Source organism: Maniola hyperantus, chromosome 13 (genome assembly GCF_902806685.2).
Source record: "Maniola hyperantus chromosome 13, iAphHyp1.2, whole genome shotgun sequence".
Classification (NCBI taxonomy): domain Eukaryota; kingdom Metazoa; phylum Arthropoda; class Insecta; order Lepidoptera; family Nymphalidae; genus Maniola; species Maniola hyperantus.
Window position 1 is genome coordinate 10,499,037 of NC_048548.1, and position 18,489 is coordinate 10,517,525.

General features: G+C 36.7%; 1 protein-coding gene across 1 annotated transcript; it reads right to left on the bottom strand.

The window, feature by feature from the left end:
- Window positions 1-10,654: 10,654 nt before the first annotated feature.
- On the bottom strand, window positions 10,655-18,301 carry LOC117987640 (alpha-(1,3)-fucosyltransferase C-like). The gene is made up of 2 exons (XM_034974672.2): window positions 13,021-18,301; window positions 10,655-11,979 (listed from the first exon to the last, which is right to left on the bottom strand). Exons 1-2 carry the CDS (start codon window positions 14,001-14,003, stop codon window positions 11,712-11,714), a joined length of 1,251 nt encoding a protein of 416 aa, XP_034830563.1. The 5' UTR covers window positions 14,004-18,301; the 3' UTR covers window positions 10,655-11,711.
- Window positions 18,302-18,489: the final 188 nt, after the last annotated feature.

Genomic DNA, 18,489 nt, shown 5'->3' on the forward strand with positions numbered 1-18,489 from the left:
TCAGACTTTTTGCCAAATTTTTGCCAAACAAAATGAGGTTGGTGGAATTTAAAATTCTATTCAAAACAATGCTTGTAAACACAAAACAGGCCCTAGAGGTCCCTTTATTACGTCCTCGGTGTTAGGGGTTGAAGGTCAGAATTTGAAATGAGAGCTACGTTCAATTTGAGCCTGGAGTATGGAGGTTTCAGAAAATCAGAATGTTGCTCATGTTTACACAATACGTTTGTTGACTTTTTTTATTATTCATTGGGTTTCGTGTGTTATTCTTTTCACAGATGGCTTCGCTTTTCATCACGATACTTAAGTTGGAACGCGTTTACCTGACAGATGCACCTATATCATAGGTAGATATAGATTAACATCATCATCATCATCATCATCATCAACCACTAGACGTCCACTGCTGGACATAGGTCTCTTGAAGGGACTTCCACACGCCACGGTCTTGCGCCGCCTGAATCCAGCGGCTCCCTGCGACTCGTCTGATGTCGTCCGTCCTTATTTTACACCAGTTGATGCCAGCGACTTTGTCCGCGTGGAATTAGGTTTTTAAAAATCCCGTGGAAACTTTTTGATTTTCCGGGATAAAAAGTAGCCTATGTCACTCTCCAGGTCTTTATCTGTACCAATGCAAAAAATCACGTCAATCCGTTGCACCGTTGCGACGTGATTGAAGGACAAACCAAGAAACCAATAAACCAAGAAACAAACACACTTTCGCATTTTTTTATAATAAGGGTACTGATAGTTCGAAAAATGATAGACGTTGTAGTTCCAAGGTGCTAGGAATGGTAACCTAGAATGGAAAATGGCAGTGTTCTGTGGTAGCAGACTCCCCACTAGCAGCTAGGTGGAAAGACGACATCACACATACTTATCGCAGGGAGCCTCTGGATTCAGGAGGCGGTGCGAGTTACATTAAGTAAGAAATAAAAAATAAAAAAATAATTTTTTTTTTTTATTCGTATAAACTTTTACAAGTACTTACGAATAGTCGGATGCATCTACCACTGGTTCGGAATGCCTTTCCTACCGAGAAGAACCAGCAAGAAACTCGGCGGTTGCTCTTTCAAATATTTGATATAGGTACAAGGTAAGATACCTATGTCCAGCAATGGCATATGAAGAAGAAAGAAATACATTTTGTATTATAAATATGTATGTATAATGTCGTTTGGTGAATAAAATGACCTATTAATTTAAGCATGAAAATCATAACCGATCGCGACACGGCGCACCATGTTGCCATAATCAATTTAACTATGTGTCAAGTTATTCTGTGCTTGTTTCTATTAAATTACACATTTTCATAATGTATGGTTATTCCTATGTCATATTGAGGTGGGCCGTGGGCGTAGAACTAGTGCCTAGTATATACCTACCTATTTATTATGCCTTTGGTAGCTACATACGCTGACGCATTCGCAGACAGTGGGTACCATACTGATAGCTCCAAGAAGCTGTGATAGCCTAGTGGTTAGGACGTCCGCCTTCCAATCGGAGGTCGGGGGTTCGATCCCGGGCACGCACCTCTAACTTTTCGGAGTTATGTGCGTTTTTAAGTAATTAAAATATCACTTGCTTTAACGGTGAAGGAAAACATCGTGAGGAAACCATGCATGCCTGAGAGTTCTCCATAATGTTCTCAAAGGTGTGTAAAGTCTACCAATCCGCGCATGGCCAGCGTGGTAGACTGTGGCCAAAACCCTTCTCTCTGAGAGGAGACACGTACTCTGTGGTGAGCTGGCGATGGGTAGATCATGATGATGATGATGAAATACAGATCGTGTAATCGATCTTGCTTACAATAATTTCAAATCCTGTTTTAAAGAACGAATGAATGGAAAAATGGCATAAATCAAAAAGATAAGGGCTGATTTTACAATCACAGGAATAAATTTTGCTAAGGGAGTTAGTAGTAAGTAGGCCCTTTGTACAAGTTAAATTAAAATGCACATCTACTGTAGAAAAAATATCACAAATTCAGCCAATCACAATAATCGCGATTGTAGCATTGTACAAAATAACAACTAGCAAGGGTGTAAAAAAATGCATGAGCAAATTTTTCGGAATCCTCACTTAATTTAAACTCGCTTGTTGAAACATGCCGTGCTTAGGTACCTACTTATACAAGTACAAACTTAAAACTTGAGATCGTCGTCCTCGACCTACTACCTGTTGCTCTGTCTGGGCCCTCAACCAATTTGGTCGGCTACTCAAATATTCCGGAACACAATTTTCTCGTCTGCACAACTCCATATTACGAGTAAGTATGTACAGGGCCGTCTTTAACCTAATGGAGGCCCTGGGCACATTAGAATAATGGGGCCCCTATGATCTTGAAAGCGTAGGTACTTGGTTCATACGTTTAGGTGCTACGCTGCCACAGACAGACACAGACACACAGATACACACGTCAAACTTATAACACCCCTTTTTTTGGGTCGGGGGTTAAAAACGAGGAATCGGTACAATCTCTATGGTCCGTGCTTGAGAGGGGCTCTTTGACCTTTGATTTTATAGAAATAAATATTAAATATGTTGTTCGGTATTATAATATGAGACGGTCGGTTATAATTTGGTGATCTGGCAGCCGACAGGGACTAGTGGGCCCCTATCGGTCGTGGGCCCTGCGCACGTTCCCAGAGTGCCCAGTGGGAAAGAGGGCCCTGGGTATGTAGGTACGGACGATACGGATTGTTATTTACTAGATAAGTAATATTATAAGTACAACATTTAAGTGTTTGCTCTGATCATCGATAAAACTTTCGGTGGTTTCAAGTAGTATTTTTACTCATAATATAGACTTAAATATCGGTTCAATCAAAATCAGTATATCAGTATAGAACAAGCTCTACGCGGCAAAAGTAACGAGATAATAATTACGAGTATAAACAGCGCATGAAGAGGTAGGTACTTATAAGATTTCCTCTATTCATTAATTAGACCAGGATACAAACATCGCTCTTGAGGAAACAACTTGTTATTAATTTTTCATTGCACTATGGTCTATGATAACTCAAATGTGAAACGGTAATACAACATACTACGCATCACATAGAAAGCGCCTTCACAAATATTACTAGCAATATTACGTTTCCAAACTTTAGCTCTTAAGAAAATGTGAGCTAAATCTAGAAGCATTTATTTTACTCTGTCAACAATTTCGCCGTCCTAATGTGCAAAAAGTTGTTTTTGAGCTATTGCTAAAAACTCAATAAAAACTGCCATACACCTTCCAGGTTAGCCCGCTTTCATCTTAGACTGCATCATCACTTACCACCAGGTGAGATTGCAGACCAGGCCTAAGTAACTTTTATCTATCTGATTTTAAAAAACGTACCGTTACTTTATAGAAACATCAGTTTTTGAAAATTCCCAAGTTTGGCGATAGATAAAAACTACTGCTACTTAAAATACAAAATGAGAACCTTCATAATATTTCAGCGACCCAATATTTGTATGAGTGTTACGTCCTGCATTTTTTTCAATATTTGGCAAATTATTTATTTATACTGAGCGGTATTTTATCTTAAATGAAGTGTTTCGAATAGAAAATACTAAGTATAATGAGCAGAGTAGGTACTATGAGCTCACATTTTGTTGAAAATTTTCTTATGAAATAACTGGTTCACGTCGATCGTTTTATAATTCCCCTTTTAGAATTATGATGCAGGTGGCAGAATTCATTTTTAGGGTTCCGTACCTAAAAAGGAAAAACGGAACCCTTATAGGATCACTTTGTTGTCTGTCTGTCTGTCGGTCTGTCAAGAAAGGTTATGCTATAAGACCTACCTACCTTCAGGTACCTAGTCAGGTAGGTAGGTCTTATAGCAGACATTAGGGGAAAAATCTGAAAACCGTGAATTTGTGGTTACACAAAAAAAAAAAAAATATGGTCATGAACTAAAAATAAAGTATTTTCAATTTTCGAAGTAAGATAAATATATCAAGTGGGGTATCATATGAAAGGTCTTCACCTGTGTATTGTAAAACAGATTTTTATGCATCATAGTTTTTGATTTATCGTGCAAAATGTCGAAAAAATACGACTGTTGTACGGAACCCTCGTTATGCGAGCCTGACTCGCACTGGTCCGGTTTTTGAATGATAGTTAAAGTACGGTAGTTAAGTACCTAGTCAAATCACAATAATGACCTTACTTCTACACACGCAGAAGTTTTCCTAGGTGCGGAAACAAGTCATTGTGCATAGAATCCGTGTCAAGTGCAGTTGCTTAATGATCGCCAGAGCGTTCGTTAAGACCAGCAACGAGAGAAATGAACGCAAGAACTGCTACGAGTAAGTACTCAGGGTTTCCTTAGTTTTTACACGTGTTTGATGTGCATTAAACAAGACTGTTTCCCAAAAAATATTTGCAGCTTTTTAGTGCTTTGTTAAGCGCAGAGAACTTACAAATCTCTTCATTATAGATATTACTAGCTTATGAACGTAACTTCATCCGCGTGGACTACACAAATTTCGAACCCCCTTTTACCCCCTTAGGGGTTGAATTTTCAAAAATCCTTTCATAGCGGATGTCTACGTCATAATAGCTATCTGCATACCAAATTTCAGCTCGATCCATTCAGAGTTTGAGCTGTGCGTTGGTAGATCAGTCTCAATCAGTCAGTCAGATTTAGATTCTCTAGTATGTAATTTTTAAAAATTTTGTCAATCTTTTTCAATGCATTACTCAAAAAACTCTTATTAATTTTATTATTGTAACGAAACATCCCCCTCGAAATAATATTAGATAATACCAATTGCCTATATTAGACTTAGTAACTTAGGTACTTACCTTTCATAAGTCTTCTTCTACAACTTCAATCAAAATCGGTAAATAAGCTTGAGACAGCGTGGCACTTTCGCCATGGAAAGACTTTTTTCAAATCAAAAGCTTCTTTAATATAATTATTATCAAACAGTTTTTACATAAAATGCTTTAAAGACTTATTAAAACACTGCACTTAGCAACAGCTTATACTTTAGCTCTCGACAATAATAAATAAGGAAAATAAAAGCAGCATAACAGAAATGCAGAAAATCCACTCAATCATCTTTTCACTACAGCACTATTGAACACTGAATAAAGTTGTAGTGAAAAGATGAAAGGAAATAAATTTTATACTTAGTAACAACTACTATAGAACTTAGCGTAACAATTTTGTATTGGTTGACGACCTCCCTGGCGCAGTGTTAAGCGCTGTGGTCTTATTAGTGGGAGGTCCCGGGTTCGATTCCTGGCAGGGGTTTGGAATTTTATAATTTCTAAATGTCTGGTCTGGTCTGGTTTGAAACTTCGGCCGAGGCTAGTTACTACCCTACCGGCAAAGTCGTGCCGTTAAGCGATTTAGCGTTCCGGTACGATGCCGTATAGAAATCAAAGGCGTATAGGTTTAATTAAAACTGCCATACCCGTTTCAGGTTAGTCCACTTCCATCTTAGACTGCATCATCACTTACCACCAGGTGAGATTGCAGCCAAGGGCTAACTTGTATCTGAATTTAAAAACAAGATAGGCAGGTAAGTGGCTTTTTAAAAAACTTACATAAATCTACATCGAAGAACTCGTGGATATCATCTGTATTGCTTGCATCCCGGAGACTTATTAATAGGCTACTTTTAGGGTTCCGTACCTCAAAAAGAAAAACGGAACCCTTATAGGATCACTTTGTTGTTTGTCTATCTGTCTGTCTGTCTGTCTGTCCGTCTGTCTGTCAAGAAACCTACAGGGTACTTCCCGTTGACCTAGAATCATGAAATTTGGCAGGTAGGTAGATCTTATAGCTGACATTTGGGGAAAAATCTGAAAACAGTGAATTTAGGGTTAGATCACACAAAAAAAATTAAATTGCGGTCATGAACTAATAATTAGTATTTTCAACTTTCGAAGTGAGTGACTATATCAAGTGGGGTATTATTATATAAAAGGGAAAGGTGACTGACTGACTGACTGACTGACTGACTGACTGACTGACTGACTGACTGACTGACTGACTGACTGATATATTGCTATTATGACGTAGGCTTCCGCTAAGAAAGGATTTTTGAAAATTCAACTCCTAAGGGGGTGAAATAGGGTTTTGAAATTTTGTAGTCCACGCGGACGAAGTCGCGAGCATAAGCTAGTTAATATACAAAATTTCAATAAGTAAATGTGGATGCAGCTTCATGATACCCGTACCATATACATTTTGATCCATACACCAGCCACCACCGCCTCATCGTCAATATGCTCGATAAGCACGTCTCGGTTCTCAACCGGCTCTCAAATATTAACTCCCAAAATTTAAGCAATTTTTATTGTTGCCTTTGTAAGCAATATTTCAGGCCTGAAACTTGTTAATTTTTGACTACAAAGGAATCTCTTTCAAGTTCATGATTTATTTTATAGATAACAATGGGTACATATACACTAACCTTGACTGTGTGTATTTATTTAATAGATAACAATAGCCTTGACTGTCTGTCTTCAAAAAATGTATTTGTCAGTACCATTGATGTTGGAATCCCCATATTCTGTGGTTATTAGTACCTTTATTTGTCTTCATCATTTTTTTTTGTCGTAAAGTACTGACACCAGTACTTTACTACCATTACAATCTAGCTTATGAGAGAGGCTAATAAGCAATATTATATTAACCTAAACTTATAAACGTACTTATACCTAAGAATCGGTCCATTGACTTAGCTTAGTTTATAGTTAAGATACCTTATTGGAAGACACTTTGTTCTTGTGTTCTTTAAAGTTTTTTTTAAACCAAACACAAGATGCCCCCGTGTTTGGACCACGTCCATATCCATACTATAGTCCATACAATTAATATAAGTATTGGCTAGTGTTTCATAAATTAATAATACCATCTGGGAAAACTTGCACATAGCATTGATGTTCCACGGCACGTTGTAATAATTAAGTAATTAGTTAATAGGCACCTAATCGTTGCAGCTTTAGGCACTGAGGACTAACCTCTGTGGTTTTTTCAGTGTTTTTAGTTTAAGCTTTTGATTTGTATGTATTTTGATTGGATAATAAATTTAAAAAAAAAACTAGTAGGTATAAGGTACCTATGTATTTTATTGATCAATAAATACCTAATAGGTATTATGTAGATATGTCATACAATCTACATAATATTACAATTTACTAGAAAGTAAGTGCCTACCTATCATCATGATCAACCCATCGCCGGCTCACAGAGTCTCCTCTCAGAGTGAGAAGGGTTTTGGCCATAGTCTACCACGCTGGCCATGTGCGGATTGGTAGACTTCACACACCTTTGAGAACATTATAGTGCACTCTCAGGCATGCAGGTTTCCTCACGATATTTTCCTTCACACGCACATAACTCCGAAAAGTTAGAGGTGCGTGCCCGGGATCGAAACCCCGACTTCCGATTAGAAGGCGGACGCCCTAACCACTAGGCTATCACAGCCTACCTATACCTACCTATTTTAAAGGATTTTCAACGTCTCTAAAGGCGAGTCGCAACATCAAAGTTTCAATCATAGAAATCGATGTTTTCAAGAGAAAAGTGTACCTACTAAGAAACTTCAAAGAGGGCATTTCGCAAATTCGTCCTTTGGGAACGCAATCTTGACCCGAACTCATATTAAGTCCTTCGAGAAGCTTATCCTTTATTTGAACTTTCCAAATCACAGAGTAAAAACACAATTTTACGATCTAAAAATTAAAAAAGTTGTGGTAGTAAGTTACAGATGTTCATAATTTTAATTAATCCGGGATCAGAACAAATTTTTACAATCCAAGCAAATCAATTTCAATAAATTTTAGTCCAAACTAACTTCACAATGGCTGAACAGAAAATGAAATAAAATATCGATCTTCATAGGATGGTATCTTAATTAGTATGTTCAATATCTCTATTCTACTTCTTGTGATATATTGTTATCTGTTATCACTTATCCCCTATAGATACAGTAAAAGTGATAGTTAAAATAATTTTGAAAAAAAAATTAAATGTATGAAATGAAATCATAATATTAATTATGTATTACTAGATGATCGACTTCGTCCGCGTAGATTTAGGTTTTTAAAAATCGCGTAGGAACTATTTCATTTTCCGGGATAAAAAATACCCTATGTCCTTTCCCGGGATGTAAGCTACCTCTGTACCAAATTACGTCAAAATCGGTAAAACCGTTGGGCCGTGAAGAGCTAGCAGACAGACAGACAGACACACTTTCACATTTATAATATTAAGTATGGAAGTATGGATTAGTATGGATTATGTAAAATTGGAGTCTAAAACAGCAAGAATCAAATTAATTAAAGAAACTATTTTTTTATTCGATGACAAGTTAGCGCTTGACTGCGATTTCATCTGATGGTAAGTAACGAACAATCCCGAAGGCTATTACCTTGTTCTGTAAGTATTGTTCAAATATGCCTACTATGTTTGGAATTGGCTTGATTTTCAGAAGACCTATTCTTTGATCAAATGTCGGTTTCAGTTATTTTATAGGTACCTACATCGATAATAATAATTTAATATGTAAAAGGTAGGTGTAAGGATGTAGATAAATATGTGGTGGGGAAAAAATAAATTGTGTAGCAACAAAAAAAAAAGTAATATATTATTCGATGATATTATCACTCTTTACAGACTAGTTTTTAGACGGTTAAAGACCGATAAACTTCTAATTACCTATTACGTTTTACACGATATCAAAGAAACTAAAAATTTAAATGAGTACATCTATAGAAAAAACTGTGATAGTCTAGTGGTTAGGACGTCAGCCTTCTAATCGGAGGTCGGGGGTTTGATCCCGGGCACGCACCTCTAACTTTTCAGAGTTATGTGCGTTTTTATTAATTAAATATCACTTGCTTTAACCGTGAAGGAAAACATCGTGAGGAAACCTGCATGCCTGAGAGTTCTCCATAATGTTCTCAAAGGTGAGTGAAGTCTACCAATCCGCATATGGCCAGCTTGGTAGACTATGGCCAAAACCCTTCTCAGTCTGAGAGGAGACCCGTGCTCTTTAGTGAGCCGGTGATGGGTTGATCATGATGATGATAGTATTGTAATCGTAGGCACAATGCATCGTATTTTCAATTGTACTTTTTCATACAACCGCACCGCACGCCACCGCAAGCAATTTCACACCCACCACCTTCCTTCACCTTTAAATAAAATTAAAAAAACCGGCCAAGTGCGAGTCCGGCTCGCGCAATGAGGGTTCCGTACTACAGTCGTATTTTTCGAATGTATAGGTGAAGACCTTTCATATGATACCCCACTTGATATAGTCACTCACTTTGGAAGTTCAAAATACTAACAATTAGTTAATGACCACAATTTAATATTTTTGTGTGATCTGACCCTAAATTCACGGTTTTCATATTTTCCCCCAAATGTCAGCTATAAGATCTACCTACCTGCCAAATTTCATGATTCTAGGTCCACAGGAAGTACCCTGACAGACAGACAGACAGACAGACAGACAGACAGACAGACAGACAGACAGACAGACAACAAAGTGATCCTATAAGGGTTCCGTTTTTCCTTTTGAGGTACGGAACCCTAAAAGTAGTTACAAAATATTAATACGCAGTGACACAAACATAAATATTCTCAACAATATAACCACAGTACAAAATCGTATACCTACTTAATGAAATCCTATTGAACTATAACCTCGTTAACGTGATTAAAAATGCAACTCGGATAACCTCTTCAAGTAAAATTTGTTTAGACCGTATTATCATCAATGTCAAGGCAGGTAAACTTCCATGCATGAAATATTCATCATCATCATCATCATCAACCGATAGACAACCACTGCTGGGCATAGGTCTCTTGTAGGGATTTCCACACGCCACTGTCTTGCGCCGTCTGAATCCAGCAGCTCCCTGCGACTGATGTCGTCCGTCTACCTAATGGGGGTTCTTCCAACGCTGCGTCTTCCGGTGTGAGGTCACCATTCCAGCACCTTGGGACCCTAACGTCTATCGGTTGTACGAACTATGTGTCCATGCCAGTGCCCATTGCGACTTCAGCTTCGCAACCCGTTGAGCTATGTCGGTTACTTTAGTTCTCCTACGGATCTCCTCATATCTGATTTGATCACGTAGAGAAACTCCAAGCATATAGCTCTCTCCATCGCCCGCTGAGTGACTCTGAGCTTTCTTATGAGGTCCATAGTTAGCGACCATGTCTCGGATCCATATGTCATCACTGGCAACACGCACTGTTCGGAGACTTTGGTCTTCAAGCACTGAGGTATTTTGGACAAGAAGACATCTCGAAGCTTCCTGAACGCTGCCCCTACGTGAAATATTAGAAGAAGCCAATACAAATGAGGCGTTTGACAGACTGCTCTTCCATGGTAGGTATTTGTTTCCCCATCATTAAAATTTCAAATAACGTAAAGTCAGAGCAAGAAAGATGGATAACCAGCGGCAGAGTAAATTCGGGTAAAATTCTAGTTATGTTATATTCAATAGAAATATTTACGTAGACATTAAGTATAATGTGTTCCGATAATAATAAATCAGATAAGGAAGGAGCATTTTATTAAAAAAACATTTATTCAACAACTTATTACTTACCTCAGATTCGTAAGTTGAAAGCCAATTAGTAACTACAATATTATTTAAAAATTAATAAGTAATTAACTACAATTATTCAATAAAATAAAATGTTTATTTAGCTTAGCATTATATGCATCTATATTCTATACACTACACATAATATAATATAACTTTATTGCATACTACAACAGAATGACATAGGTACCTATTACAATAAAAAACTTGAAAGGTAAGTACAATAAAGCAGTCTTATCGCAATGTTGAGCTTCAATAAAATTTTCATCAAAATCTACAGTTGCAATCAATAAACTTATTTCGAATATATTTTATGGCCTTATAGGTAAATATGAATGAGTTTCATAATTAATTCAAAAACTAAATTATAGAAAACACGACCGCCCACCGTAGCTTCGCTCCCGTGGGAATTTCAAAAAATCTGTCCAGCAAGGAATAATCCTTATCTACATTTTAAAAGAAACCTCTTATCTGTGTATTTCAGTGTTCAAAAGTTTGAGCAGAGCGTTGATGAATCAGTCAGTCAATCAGGACTTTTCTTTTTATACATTTACATTAAGAATTACTTTAATAAGTAGGTAGTTAAACCATATTATGAATAATTATAATAATCTCTCATACAGCACAATATCTAATCTATACAATAATGAAATACGAATTGATATTTCCTATCATAAAACACAACTTTATTAAGTACCTACCTAATTCCTTCACCATTACTAGTTATCAATCTTCAGTTTGAAATCGTTATTATTCTGATTATTATTTAAAATTGATGACGTCAAAGTTCAATAAAGTTCTTTTAAGACCCACCTGTTTGCTTAAATTTGTCCAAGTTCTACAGTCTTAAACACAAAATATCATGTTCTTTAATAACACAATTATTAAGGTCAGTTTTATTTCTTAAATCTGCTGCGCGATTGCGGGAGAATGACACCTACAATGATCACGATCGCAATCACCTTTGATTGTTTAAGCTCGCTCACTATTAGCTACAATGCATTGTTGCAACAAGAATTGCACAAATTCAGCCAATCACAACAATTGATATAATATTGTAATAATTATTATTGATGCAGGTTTTACGAAATCGATCTATAAATTATAAATTAATACTTAAGTGTAACCACTGTTAACACCGCCCTGGTGGATCCCACCAGTGTCTAAAGTCCTCGTATATACTAGTACGTTTCACTAGCTCTTCATTATTCAGAATAGTACAGAAGCTACAGTAGTCATCTGTGTCTATACTCTCATATCTTCTGTAGAAGGAATAGTGTTTCTTCCATCTGAAATACTCTGCATACAAATTAGGGTTTAGAATGAGCTCTTGCATTTTTGATGCTAACTTTTCAGCACCTAATTCTCTAGCATTCAAATATATTCCATCTGGCATAAATCTGTAACAAACATTTTATATTTTAGATGACTTAAACGTGTTCATAGATTTTTAAATGTAACAGTCATACAAGCACAATTATCATCACAGAAAATTAATTAAATAACACTTGCTTTGACGGTGAAGGAAAACATTTTGAGGAAACCTGCATGTCTGAGATTTCTCCATAATGTTCTCAAAGTGTGTGAAGTCTACCAATCCGCACATGGCCAGTGTGGTAGACTATGGCCAAAACCCTTCTCACACTGAGAGGAGACCCGTGCTCTGTAGTGAGCCGGCGATGGGTTGATCATGATGATGATGATTTTCAACAGTGCCAACACACCAGTAAGTATTACTATGGATTACAGACAGAATAACATATAAAGCATATCAAAAACAGAAATAGTTTTAGTAGGTAGATAACATGCGTAAATAAGAAAGGACTCACCATATTTACTTATGAATGAACACCACATTTGCAAAATTTGAAGAAAAAACACGTACAAAGCAAAACAAAGTGCTACCTAGCGATCTTTTCCTTGTGTGTCAATTACCGTCATGTCAAAAGTACGATTTATTATGGTAATCGGCTAACATCCAGGTATGGTAAAGTGTAAACCTTGGATGAATGTATACTATCTCTATGGTGTAAACCGTACTTTTGACGTCATGACAATTGACACATAGAGCCATTATGGCGAGTCCTTTCTCACTTACGCACTAAGTATATCAGTAGGTAAACTAGGTATACTGTTGAACTTGTAAACATGAGCCATGAGGTAATCGTGATAATCTATGATAGAAAACTCAATATCTATTATTATCTAAACGATAACTCAATTTAATTGTAACATTGACCTCGCATACCACAACTATTTTCAAAACATAGTGCTAAAATTTCATTTAGTAAATCACTACCCATATTATAAATGCGAAAGTGTATTTGTTTGTTGATTTGTCATTCCATAACGTCGCAATGTTAAAGGCTGCTTTTTGTGCTGGAAAATCAAAATCCACGCAAACAAAGTCGCAGGCATCAGCTAATAATGTATAAAATTACCTTGTATAATTGGCACCACCAAACACAATTGGAATAGCATCATGTTGCAACGGATACAATAATTTCTCAGTAACATAATCTTCAGCAAACGAATTTTCAAAAGATAGATAAAAATAATAATTAGCGCTTAGCATTTTGTTGCAATCATCTTGATCATCCCTAGAACATTTTAGGGGGCCACATTTTCCATAAATATCTACATCTAAATTATATTTCTTAAGCGCCGCTTGTAGTTCTCTGACAAACTTTTCTCGGCCACTCCTCGAATAACAGTTAGATACGAACCATGCTGCTGCTTTAGTTTTCTTTTTTAATTTCTCTTTTAATTCATCACTAACTGGATCCATTTCTGCCAGTCTCAACCAATGCATAATTTTTTTAGGTCCTATAATATTACGATTGGCATCTCTCACTACTATATAACCCCATTTAGCTTCGGACTCTAGTTTGTAAGTCCAAGTCCAGTTAAATACATTGTTTAGTTTATCAGAACATACTGGGTAGTTATCGGAGGACTCTATGCTTGCAAATGCAAACTTCTGATGCGGTGATCTTCTATCTGGTAAAAATATCTTATTCATACGAACTGCTTCTGGGCCAGAAAATGCAATTAAGTCAAACTTAGTGTAATCACCGAGATAAGTCCTATTGCTGGTCACATAACAGTTTGTAAAAGTGCAATTTCTATCTATAAACCCTTTTTGACCTTCGCCCATGTACACAAACGGTACATTTTTCGGAGATGTCCACTGCAATATATATTTTAGTTCCGATTTAGGTTTCGAATTTGATTTATCATCTTCTATGTTTTTGTCTAAATGTTGTAGTAACTTTTCCATAGTGTTTTCAACGCCCTTTATTCTTTTAATAAATATAATCTCGTTTTGCGTTTTTAAATCATTTAAAGATAAATATAATACGATCAACATAGATAATGTTGTGATATAGAAGAAAGTTTTAATTGATATTAAGTTATATCTCATTTTTATGTTTTATTTTTATGGCACTAACACAATATTAACACCACGTATGCGTTTGTAGGTTAGCCGTTATTGGAACTACTGATTTATTTAGATACCATATACAACCCATACCTATTTTATCGGATAAGTATTGATGAAAACGAAATGACTAATCGCACAGAAAAAATAAATACACAGTAAATCAACGTTTCAGACGAACACCAACGCTATACTGATGCTTCTTATCTGAGTTGGTATTCCAGATATTAATTTTATATACATAAAAAATAATATCGTAGATTTGTATGTTTGTTACTGAATCGCAAAAACAGAAACAAGCACGTTTCAAGAAGTACGTTATTAAAAAAAAAATAGGAATTGATATTGAACCATATTACTCTATGTTAAAAAATTGTAAGTGAAGTTGACGTAGGTATACTGAGGTATTTGCCTTGTTCTCAAAAAAATTCTGACAAAATTAAATAAATATTCAGGAAACTATTACCTACTTATTGATACAGGTGATCTTCTCTAATATGAAGTAATTTTTGTTTTTATTAAGTTAATAGGACTTACTGGCCATGGATGGCCAAGTTTCAGCCAAAGCTGAGTACACATACAATGTTAACTTCTTTAGGTAAACTACGAAATTATTATTCACTTACTACTTATATACTTTCATGGTTGTCATGCCAAAAATTAGTTCTACACCTAATAGATAGTGGTGTAGAACTTGTTTTTTGGCATGCACAATCTAACTTATGACAAAAGCTAGTTTATTTAACTAATAGTTTTTATAAACTAATTGGTTTAAGTATCTACTTGTTTTCGAAATAATATAGATATGCGCCAACGATTTCCAAAAAGGAAGTTTTTAGCTGATTTTTTGCCGACTTTTGTAAACTTCCACTTTTTCTCAGTTTTGAACATCGGTGTATGTTTCAAAAAATATTTCGAGAATTATCTATTTGATGAATCACATTAGGTGAGTTGCACAACTAAGTAGATAATGGGGGATGTGATTTCCACACTGGGATTCCGTGTGTCGTGGAAACTATTTCGTTCCATTTGTACGCGTGTATTTTTGTATGGATATGTATTATGTGAGTGCGTGTGCGTGTGGGTAAATCTCACTCGAGAAAAGCTGGGGTGGGTTACCTGGTCTAAGATCCCGCTATAGAACGACCTTCACCGATCGATACTAGTAACTTGCACCGCGTTAATGAATAAAAGTTAAATGAAAATAAACATTAACCTAATGTTTGCATATTCTATGGGCTTCATACTTTCGATTGGTATGGAATTTGTGAAATGATTAAAAAAAAATTTTTTAATATTATTAATTAATCATCCTGGACTGAAATTTTTTAGGCAACCCATATGCAATATATTTATTGACATATTAAATTGAATATAAAATACGTTTCATCTATTAACCAGCTCGGTGAAGGTCGTTCTATAGCGGGATCCTATACTAACCCTAAAAAGCATAGAACTGCAAAAAAAATTGTAAAGAGTTACATAACGCACAAAAAATATGGGAATTTAGAAAACCCAATCATCATTATCATCATCACTCACTCCGTGCTCACTACAGAGCACGGGTGTCTTCTCAGAGTGCGAAGGGTTTTGGCCATAGTCTACCACGCTCGCCATGTGCGGATTGGTCAACTTTACACACTTTGAGAACATTAGGGAGAACTCTCAGGCATGCAGGTTTCCTCACGATGTTTTCCTTCACCGTTAATGGAAGTGATATTTAATTACTAATACCTATTAAAACGCACGTAACTCCGAAAAGTTAGAGGTGCGTGCCCGGGATCGAACCCCCGACCTACGATTAAAAGACGGACGTCCTAACCACTAGGCTATCACAGCTTTAGAAAACCCAATGTTTCTAAAATTTTGCCACTTGTAACGTAGGACTAAACTAAAAACTAAAAACCTTGGTCCTACGTAGTAATATTTTTTAGAAAACAGAAACAATTACCTACTTAGTTCTAAAAAATTCCGACTTTTTGGCGATAATTCAAGCATTAGTTTATATGCACTTAACGGCTTTTTTAGATAACGAGTTTTTGTACGGATGGGGCGCTGTGGATTTTATATCTGGTTTAGGTATAGAAGGCGAGATAACGGACACTTATTTCATTACTAGCTGATGCCCGCGACTTCATCCGCGTGGATTTACATTTTTTCAAAATCCAGCGGGAATTCTTTGATTTTCCGAGATAAAAAGTATCCTATGTGTTAATAATCTATATCAGGGTATATTCTATCTCCATTCCAAATTACATCCAAATCCGTTTAGCCGTTTTTGCGTGATTGAGTAACAAACATCCAAACATCCAAACATACTTTCACATTAATTATAATACATATTATTAGTAGGATCAGTTGTGTAATGCCCGCGAGTTTCGTCCGTGTGGATTTAGGTTTTAAAAATCTCGCTGGAACTCTTTGAATTTCCGGGATAAAGGCCCATCTCGGATGCATGAACGCTATATCTGTCTTAGGCCCGATTTTTCAATCATCAAATAACATTTATCTGAGGAATAAATTTGCATAGGAAATCTGTCAAAACGTCAAATTTATTCCTCAAGTTATTTTGATAATTGAAAATTCGGTCATAAAATAGTTAAACGGATGGACCTTGAAAACATAGACACACAGTACGCCGACGCCTTTGATTTCGTGGGAAATGACTCTGCCATATAGGTCCCGGAATTACTGAGGCCGTTTCGGGTCGCTCTGTCTAGATGGCTTCGTGGAACCTCTGGTAAGTGGTAAGTAATATAACATATATAAAATTCAAAGTCCTGACTGACTGACTGACTGACATATATATCAACGCACAGCCTAAACCACTGGTCCTAAAGACATGAAAGTTAGACAGTCTATTCTTTTTAAAGAGTAGGTATCCACTAAGAAACGATTTTTCGAAATTCCACCCCTAAGTGGGTTAAATGGGGGATGGAAGTTTATATGAAAGTCCGTCATTTTTCAAGTAATTTGCATGAAGTTTGTATGGGACAGTTTTAATTATTGATATTATTAACTTGAAAGTAGGTTTTTTTTCTAGGTTAGGTGTCCGCTGCCCCCCACCCCCCCCTAAATGGATGAAATGGGGGTTGGAAGGTTATATGTGTTATTCTATGCTGGTGCAGGGTGCGCGTCCTGATGTTATAATGTTTGTTTCTGAAAAAAAAAGCCCTTTGTTTCCTGTAGGCCACGCGGGCGAAGCCGCGGGCAGAAGCTAGTAGGTATAACATACTATCCTTACTCTGTGACAGTATGGATTATAGTGAAAAAAGTTCCAGATAGCGGACCCCCAAAGCCTGCCTGCCTGGCTAGAACCTTGTGCATACACAATCGCAATGAACTGATAACTAACTTGCATCCAATAAAAGCTCAGAGTTAGGTACTCAGCGGGCGATGGAGAGAGCTATGATTGGGGTTTCTCTACACGGTGATCCTGAACGGGTTGCGAAGCTGAAGTGGCAATGGACAGGGCACATAGTTCGTAAAACCGATAGACGTTGGGGTCTCAAGGTGCTGGAATGGCGACCTTGCACTGGAAGACGCAGCGTTGGTAGACCCCCCATTAGGTGGACGGACGACATCAGACGAGTCGCAGGGAGCCGCTGGATTCAGGCGGTGCAAGACCGTGATGTGTGGAAGTCCCTATAAGAGACCTAGGTATGTCCAGCAGTGGACGTCTATCTGTGGATGATGTTGATGATGATCCAATAAAAAAGTTATTTTATAGCTGAAAACAGTACTTAGGTAAAGTAAAATACATGTACCTACCTATTACAGCGCTATTTTCTGCCGTTACAAAGTACGAACACCTACCTATTGTGAAAGAAATAGTTTATGGAGCTAATAATATAAACTAACTGCCAGTGCCTACACATTGAATTGAAAATAGCTGGTAGTCTTTTGTATAATTTCCATAGCTATCCATCGGCCATCTTGAATCTTGATTATAAGTATCACTTAACGTAAGAGTTAATGAGTAATATGAATAGCTATAGCATTGATAAAGAAATATTGAAGGTGAAGACTGAAGCGAACTATGTAAGTACAAAATTAATAAAATGTAGATGCAAAATCTGTATATAAATAGGAAAGCTGACTGACTGACTGACTGATCTATCAACGCACAGCTCAAACCACTGGCCATGTGCGAGCCAGACTCGCGAACCGAGGGTTTCGTACGACAGTCAAAAAACTATTATGTACTACTACCCTCTAGGTATCTTGACAGATAGACAGACAGACAACGAAGTAATTCTGTAAGGGTTCCTTTGAATCCTTTTGAGGTACGGAACCCTAAAAATTGCAAATTGGTCCACAAATCGTGGTGAAATCGGTGAATACATATCAAACACCTCCTTCTTTTTGGAAGTCGGCTTGTACCTGTCCGCTAGCTAATTCACGGCTATGCGTTTGAAAATTAAAATTAAATTAAAATCGATTTTAACGACAGGTAGGTAGGTACTGT